Source organism: Coccinella septempunctata, chromosome 7 (genome assembly GCF_907165205.1).
Source record: "Coccinella septempunctata chromosome 7, icCocSept1.1, whole genome shotgun sequence".
Classification (NCBI taxonomy): Eukaryota; Metazoa; Arthropoda; class Insecta; order Coleoptera; family Coccinellidae; genus Coccinella; species Coccinella septempunctata.
The window spans coordinates 31,273,497-31,281,534 of NC_058195.1; the positions used below are offsets into that span (position 1 = coordinate 31,273,497).

Consider the following 8,038-nt stretch of genomic DNA (forward strand, 5'->3'; position numbering starts at 1 on the left):
AGAAATGTTCCATTCTCGATAAACATTCAAATATCTTTTTTCGTGACGAAGGTTATCACCTGTATTTTACCTTTTCGGAATCCTCACAGAATAGGCAACATTTCAACGTAATATGCAGAAAAGGTCTAGTGTCTTTTTTTTATACCACGTCAGATAGAATTCAGCACAAAAAAACACTTCCTTCAGAACATGAATTTCAATTTTTTTTTCCAGAATCCCTGTATAATATTTCGTGGTATTTTTCATTGCATGAATTGGAGTAATCATTCAACAAAATTTACGGAAAAAAACTGATACGAAAAGTATTTAATTGTAGCTTCCGCAAGAGAGAAAGCAGTTTAAGTGAAAAAATTCAACATTTTCATAAAACATCAAATATCTCGAATACTGTGAGACTTTCATATGAACGATTTTTTCACATCAGGTAGAGTACATTCTGATCTACTTTCCGTTTTAGTTTGACGTGGTCTTTACGGGACACCCTGTATAAACCTTGCCCTTACAATAATAAACACAACAAATAAAGCATTTTGAAGTAAACCATAGATCCTCTTTTATTAATATATAGATTATCTTTTAGTCTATGTTTTTTTTTTCATTCACTGCTAATTTAGGCTTTTTTCAATCGTTCATTCCGGGGAAATTCTGCTCAATAAAACTGAGGAAATATATTATAAAGTCTGTTTATTAAAATATAGTATATATTTACATAACATCATAAATATAATTATAATTTTTCAGATTTACAATACATTACTCATAAAATAACAAAAAACAATTTTAGTCGATCCTTTTCGCTAATATGTACAAATTTATTATTCTATAGTTCAATTTATACACCTTAAACTATATCACCTCTTTTATAAAATAAAAGATAAGGAACTCTGTCTCCATGCGGTTTCAAAACACTTTCCACTGACACTGACCTCACTTTTGCATCGTCAAACCTCAACCAAGTATGATGTCCAGAATGGAACGCGTCCGCCACATAGTGTCCCTTGCTGGCCTCTTTACCTTCATGGTAAACGACAGCGAAAAGCTTGTACTGTTTCTCTGAAGAACTGCTAGGTTTTCCCGACAGGATCTTGGAATCAACCTGGAGGTCGATGGGGAACTCCACCTTCTTCATAATCTTCGTGCAACCGTTCCCATTGTAACGGAAACATTGCAGATGGAGGACAAGAACAGCCGGCAGTTTCTCGATCAGCACCTGCTGCCACGCTTCCACCTTTTGATTCGTCTTGGCCGAAGTTATTCCTTCAAGTTGATTCTTTATCGTCAGCTGTTCCAGGGCTTCCGTGATGGTTTTGGCCGTCCTGATGTTCAGCTGAAGAGTCAGGAACGGCTGTATGTTTTCTGTGGATTCATCTCCCGTTTTGTGGATCTTTGAGCACAAGAGTCCGCCGAATATGTCGCTGATTGGAGTTTTGTCGAATTGAACCTTTCTCGTGATGTTACGCTTGTTCTTTGGTCCCATTTGTTTCCAGTCTTCGGAGTCGTGATTCATTTCTATTTTGTTCTCAGTTTTGCAGGATTCGATTATCTGAAAGGACAAAAAAAGTTGTGAGATACGACAAGCAATAATATTTTGAATGTTATAATGTGAACTTATGCCAAACACCACGTACATTCGAATAATAAAAGAAGAGAAGGAAATACTTGACTAAGTTTCACAATTTTAATTGAACTATTTGTTGCCATTAAAAAATATTGATCTTAAATTCATCATTTTCATTTTCAAAATTCAATTCAGCATTCATTTAAACTGCAATTTAATTGTGAGGAGTTTTAAAAGACTATAGTTTGTATTTCTTAAATATTCAGATTAAAAGAGTGAATGAATCGATGTCGATAGAAGAGGATGTATTGATATCTAGTTAGCATAGACCAGTTCCATGCATAAAAAATTATTGCGTTACCATAGCAACGAACAAAATAACTCATCAGAAGTGTCAGTGTGAAGTTTGAAGTCAAAAAAGTAAACCAGAGTTACGCAATAAATCAAAAGAAAGAAGATGTCCACCGAAATTGTGAAAATCGAAAAATTTGAGTATCGAGCCATCGTCAAGTACGTGTATTTAAAATGGTTACGGGGTAAGCAGATTTACGAAGATATGCTTAATATCCTTGATGATCAATGTCCTCCGTATGCGACCGTGAAAAATTGGACTGCAAGCTTCAAAAGAGGTAAATTTTCCATTGAAGATGATGACCGATCGGGAAAGACAGTTTATGTGTGAGTCTCCGAGAATATCGATGCAGTTCATGACATGATTTTATCAGACCGTCGAATTAGGCTAAAACGGATATCTGAAGCACTGAATATTTCATGCGAACGCGTTCATCATATAGTTTACGTCAATTTGGACGTGAGAAAAATTGCTGCAAAATGGATCCCCAAATGTTTGAATGTTGACCTAAAGCGTGCGAGGGTAAAAGCATCGCGTTCGATCTGTGCTCGATTTGAAAACGATGTAGACTTCTTAAACATAATTGTTACTATGGATGAGATTTGGGTACATTTCTACGATCCAGAAACGAAGCAAAAATCGATGAAATGGCAAAACTCTGGTACTTCAAGACCCAAAATCGTCCAAAAATCGGCAAGAAAAGTTCTTGTTTCAGTTTTTTGGGATTGGCATGGAGTAACCATGATTGATTTTTTGGATAAGGGTAGAACTATAACCGGAGATTACTATTAGACATTTCTGACCATTCTACGGGAAAAAATTGAGGAGAAAAAACCCGGAAAGCTATCCAAAGGTGTTTTGTTTTTGCAGGACAACGTCCCTGCACACAAATCTAATGTTGCCATGAAAAAAATCCGTGATCAAGAGTTTGAATTACTAGAACACCCCCTTTATTCACCACATTTGGCTCCATCCGACTATCATCTCTTTCCTCAACAGAAAGAACGTTTTAAAGGTCGTAAATTTTCTTTCAACGAGGAGGTTATAAAAGCTGTGGAGTTCTGGTTTTGAGAGCAAGAAGAAACATCTTTTTGAAAGGTCTAGAGACGTTGCAGGTTCTTTGTAATAAATGCATATCCAATTAAGAGGAGAGTATGTTGATTAATAAAATATTTTGACATTGAAATTTTGTTTGGTTTTATAGTAGACTAAGAATTTTTCAATATATCCTCGTATGTACCAATAAGAAGAATTTAAGATGAATATTTTTCAATGGTAAAGATCTATTCTGCAGATTGAATCAACAACTGGTTTCTCTAATCTCTGTATAACTCCCAACCACTTCGTAGATTTCTATCATGTAAAATTTGTACATAAAGGTGATAAAGGTAAACGTTTAGATCTTTGAAAATTCCTAGAAATATCCTCAGCCAAAAAACAAAGTATACCAATTGTAAACGATCAATTAAATTTCCGCCTATCTCCGATTTCAACATGAGTTTAATGATATGAAACCGGAAACACGCGTATCAACAAATATCTTAATTAAAAATTGCGAAACCGAGTCAAGTGTTCTCGTTCATCATGTTTAACCAAGAGTCATGCGATTAATCAATAATTTCGACTACTTACATTCATCATTTCGTCCTTCAGTCCGTTCAGCAGTAGACCCAAAAATTCCTCAGCGTCCTCTTGACGTCCCTCGACAAGAAACGAGTCGCTTCTGGTATCATTCAGGATGGTGTAGATCGAAGAGGCTTCGATCGAGTCGCCGCAGGAGAAGTCGAAACTCCCCTGTTTCTTCTTGTTCCTTTTCGATATACGGTTTAGGTAGGAATCGGGCAGCTTCTCGAAATTATTGATGAATTTGCACCTGGAAGATTTCAAATTGATTTAGATGCTGTCAAAGCGAAGGATTGTTATAAAACTTACATGTTCTTTATGATGGGTGGTAGGCCGTGTCCATTCTCCGTCAAATTCTTCGAAAGTCCTATCAGCAGATTGCATAAAGGTGGGCAGGCCAGCAAAGCTTGTAAAATCGAATTGATGTAGCAATAATTGCTCCTATTGATTAAGCCTCTTGGTTGTAGATTAGCACTTTTTCCATCAATTTCGAAGTTCGATAGAAATTCTGGAAATAAAATGAAATGTTGAGTAACAAATATATAAAAAGTTTATTGATATCACAACAAAAATAATTGATTCTTCAACTCAAACAACTGACTATGTAAAACCTAAACGTTTTTCTACTCAAAAAATTTAATCAAAGTCTCTTCAACAACTAACCTGCTAGTCTGTGAGTGGCTGGATCAATAGTTCTGCTTTTTTCAACAGTGTCCAACGATTTAACTTTCTCATCACTGCGTTCAGTCACTAACTCTCCATTTGTCGTGGGTTCCTCCTTCTTGAAGAGACTCGTCCATGATTTCTTCGCCCATACGTTTACAGGTTCATTAACATCTGATTTGACTCCATTTTTTTTCACATCACACGTCTGGACCTTCACAGGCTTATTCTTCATTTCTTCAGTCTTGTTCGAGGATGTTGCCACAATATTTTCAACTTTAACAGGCATCACTTCGGTATTACTTTCGATCAGGTTCGATATTGGGGCACTCGGTGAATTGCGAAGTTCTTCCGCAATTTCATTGGAGGGAACTGTTTCTTTGTCAGCCGTTGTAGAAACTTGTGTGGGAATGAAATGATCCGTCTTAGAAGTGGGTGTATCAACAGATATAGCATTGTCGTATGAGATCAGTGTTTCTTCATCAACGTCTGATGGCTTCTTACATTCGACTGCTGCATTTGGTTTTCTGTGTAATTTTTCTGAAAATAAGTCGATTATTAAATTTCTAGTTACAACAAATCTTTCTTGGACTACATTTGCAAGGATATTATTATTGAAAAATACATCACAATACTCACTTTGGGGAGATTTCTTCTTGAGAGTCCAAGGCAAGGAGATTCTTTGAGGGGTATCGGACAGACAAGAATTTATGTGACGAATCTCGTCCACTTCCAACCCTGTTATATCTAAAAACTGCATATTCTGAAAATAAAATTAATATTAATGTCATTTCAGATATTGAAGTTGATATAATGTTATATTCAAAGTGCTGAAAATATCTTTGAACTTCTAGAGATACTACCATATAGGTACATGATCATTTTCAAATAAAAAAATAACACATACCTGTTTGAAACAGAAAATCTGAACAACAAACAAATTATTGAATAGCAACCAACTGACTAGAGATAAAAAAAAAGAATTACTTACATCCATAACTTGAAAATTCATCAATCATCAATCACAACACTGTAATATCACCTTAAAGTTCGTTTATAATATTCGAAAACTTGCGAGTATTCAAACAGTCTAAACAATCTTAACACCATTAAGGTTAACTCAACTGACTGACCGAAAAATGACTGCTAGGTTATACAGCACGCTACCGTTTCTACCTTTCTACCTAATTTCGTCGTTTCTGACCAATGGCATCATGCTTCTACCTGGGGTTGGGACCGCCCCCTTGCGCACAATTTGGAAATCTGACTACTTTTCGATTTCAAATGTTGTTATTCTATATTTGATAATAGATATTACAATATCTATTTCTTCAGTTAAAAGCGCATACTGATATTTTTCTAGAAAAATTGAGTTTTATTTCATCTAATTTTTGTATTTTCGTTTTCGTCACAAATCATTTTTATTATTTTATCGCGTAAAATTCAAAAATGGAACATACCGGAACTCTTCTAAGATGTAAGTTTCGTCGAAGAAAAGGAATCATTTCAATGAAATCTAATTCTTCAATATTTATCATATTCTTTTCTATTTGACTCAAACGGTATGCCCTAAACTTTTTTTGCCTGTTGGATTAGTGGATAGGTACTCTTAATTTTTTCGAAACAATTTAAGGCCTAAAATGAATAGTTGAATTGTGTGAAATTTGTAGTTTTCCATATTTTTTTAAATCTATACAGGGTAAGTCTTTAACTCGTACAATAATTTCATAAGTAGATTCTTGAGTTAAAAAAACGCTCTTTTCCCATATCATTTTTTTCGATTCGACCCTGATGAATAGATTTAGTAATTTTGAATTTTCATAAGGAGATAGGTGATCTAATAACTCAATTTGGGTTATTAGTTTACTGGTGACACATCTGTATATCTTCTAAAAAGAGTTGTAATCAGCCAAAGTACCCAATTTTTAAAAATTCACAGATACTTTTCAATTTTTCAACATCAAATTAATCGAAAACGTCGCATTATGAGAGAAAATATGAAGAACACTTTCATATTACAAAACTTTCGTCAAACTTAGTTTCAAGCGTTTAATTCTTTTTTTTGGTATTTTTCATGGTACGTAATGTTTAAATTAAAAAAACTGGAAGACGGGGGGTGATATCTTGTGTTCGAAAAGATTAGGTAACTAATCTTAAATCCTCATACTTCTAAGTAGTAAAAACAATTGAATATCAAAACTTAAGACTTTAAAATAATAGGTAGGTATACAGGGTGTCCAAAAACTAGTGAATCAAACGTCATACCACGATAGAGTAGATCAAATATTGAATGGCACCAACATTAGTTGAGCGAAAATGTACCGTTTCTGAAATAAACCTAACCTAAAGTTGCTGATTTTCAATCACAAGGCCAATTTGTGGAAGGATAGCGTTTTTTTCCCATATTGTCACCCCTATAGAGGGGGTTTATCTTGAGTAATGAAAATCATGTAAAAAAAACAATTGTTTTAATTTAGATTTACTTAGGTTATTGATCAACTACTTGAAATAATTTCAATAAGGGGAGATAAAACAATAAACTTAGTTCAGTTTAGTTTATTGACCAAAATTCCTCAAAAATTTACAATAAATGAAGGACCCAAAGGAGGCATAAATGCCATCTTAGTTCAATATAATTTAAAATCGATATCCTTCTTCATAAACTGGCCCTGTGATCAAGAAAAATATTTCGAAAATCGACAACTTTAGGTATTTTAATAAAATTCTGATTATTTTGGAAACGGTGCATTTTCGTTGAACTAATGTTGGTGTCATTCGATAATATTTGGTCTACTCTATCGTGGTGTGACGTTTGATTCACTAGATAGATAGATAACTTTATTTTCACATCACTGCAGCTCAACAAAGATACAAATGAAAAGAAAATACGTCACATTCAAAATTTGAACTAATCTAAAAACACAATATATAGGTAACAAACATATTCATCTCAATCTGTAACATGCTGAAAAAAATTCTTCAATGCTATATGGTTCTATTCTCAAAATTAAGGACAATATGGTTTTTTAAAAGACTACAAAATTTCTCTCTTTCCTGATATTCGTTGGAAGGCAGTTGAAAAACCTTATTGAGCAATAAAATGCAGTTTTTTAGGTCATAGGTAATCTATGACTTGGATAGATTACAGAGTTTATTCTCCTAGTTTTGTTGTCGTTTCTATATTTAACGAATAGTTTTTGGACACCCTGTATATTATATCATGAAAAATGATTTTGAACAGTCAACTAATCTGAAGGATACGTAATTGAACAGTTTATTCAGGTACCTATATTACTCGTAAGCTTAACATCTTCATTATCGATTTCTCTGAAGGAACCCTTTTGCCCTTCATAAAATCAAACAATATTGTTCCATAACTCATTTCTTTTGAAAAGCATGTCTTTTCAGACTTAACGTTTTATTATTTTTCTGAATTCTATTTCTTATCGATATTCATAATTACACCACATCCCTTTTGAAAATGGTCATTCTCCGAAGGGTTTGTATCCCTTTACCGCCGTTAATCGGAACTATTACCTACCTACCCATTTTCTAAGAAATTTCAATGAACGGATTATACAGATAAAAGAGTCTTAATTCATTTCCCAATATTTCGGTCAAGAAAGTTAATATGGGTGAACTTAAACATTATTGAGGATAAATTCAGATGCATACCACCCGACGATATGAATATCGACAAGTGTTACGATCTGAATTGAGCTAGCCAATTTGCCATCGTCAAGGCCCCAAATGGAGTACGCTCCACCGAAGAAAAGCAGATGCTGACCATGGTTTCGACCTCATTTGGCCTCATCAGAGCAACACAGCAGTTTTAAATCAGC

At 34.2% G+C, this 8,038-nt stretch overlaps 1 protein-coding gene across 1 annotated transcript; it reads right to left on the reverse strand.

Annotated features, from left to right (window-relative positions):
* Window positions 1-667: 667 nt before the first annotated feature.
* LOC123317784 (ubiquitin carboxyl-terminal hydrolase 10-like) lies at window positions 668-5,290 on the reverse strand. Its single transcript, XM_044904394.1, has 6 exons — window positions 5,188-5,290; window positions 4,836-4,959; window positions 4,197-4,736; window positions 3,843-4,041; window positions 3,543-3,783; window positions 668-1,543 (listed from the first exon to the last, which is right to left on the reverse strand). The coding sequence occupies exons 1-6, from the start codon at window positions 5,206-5,208 to the stop codon at window positions 842-844; spliced, it is 1,827 nt and encodes a 608-aa protein (XP_044760329.1). The 5' UTR covers window positions 5,209-5,290; the 3' UTR covers window positions 668-841.
* Window positions 5,291-8,038: the final 2,748 nt, after the last annotated feature.

Coding starts and splice junctions, on each gene's coding strand:
- LOC123317784 (XM_044904394.1), bottom strand. CDS start 5,208: ATGAATTTTCAAGTTATGGAT. Junction 4,042..4,196: donor AGCCACTCACAGACTAGCAG/GTTAGTTGTTGA, acceptor TTTTATTTCCAG/AATTTCTATCGAACTTCGAA. Junction 3,784..3,842: donor CCACCCATCATAAAGAACAT/GTAAGTTTTATA, acceptor GAAATCTTCCAG/GTGCAAATTCATCAATAATT.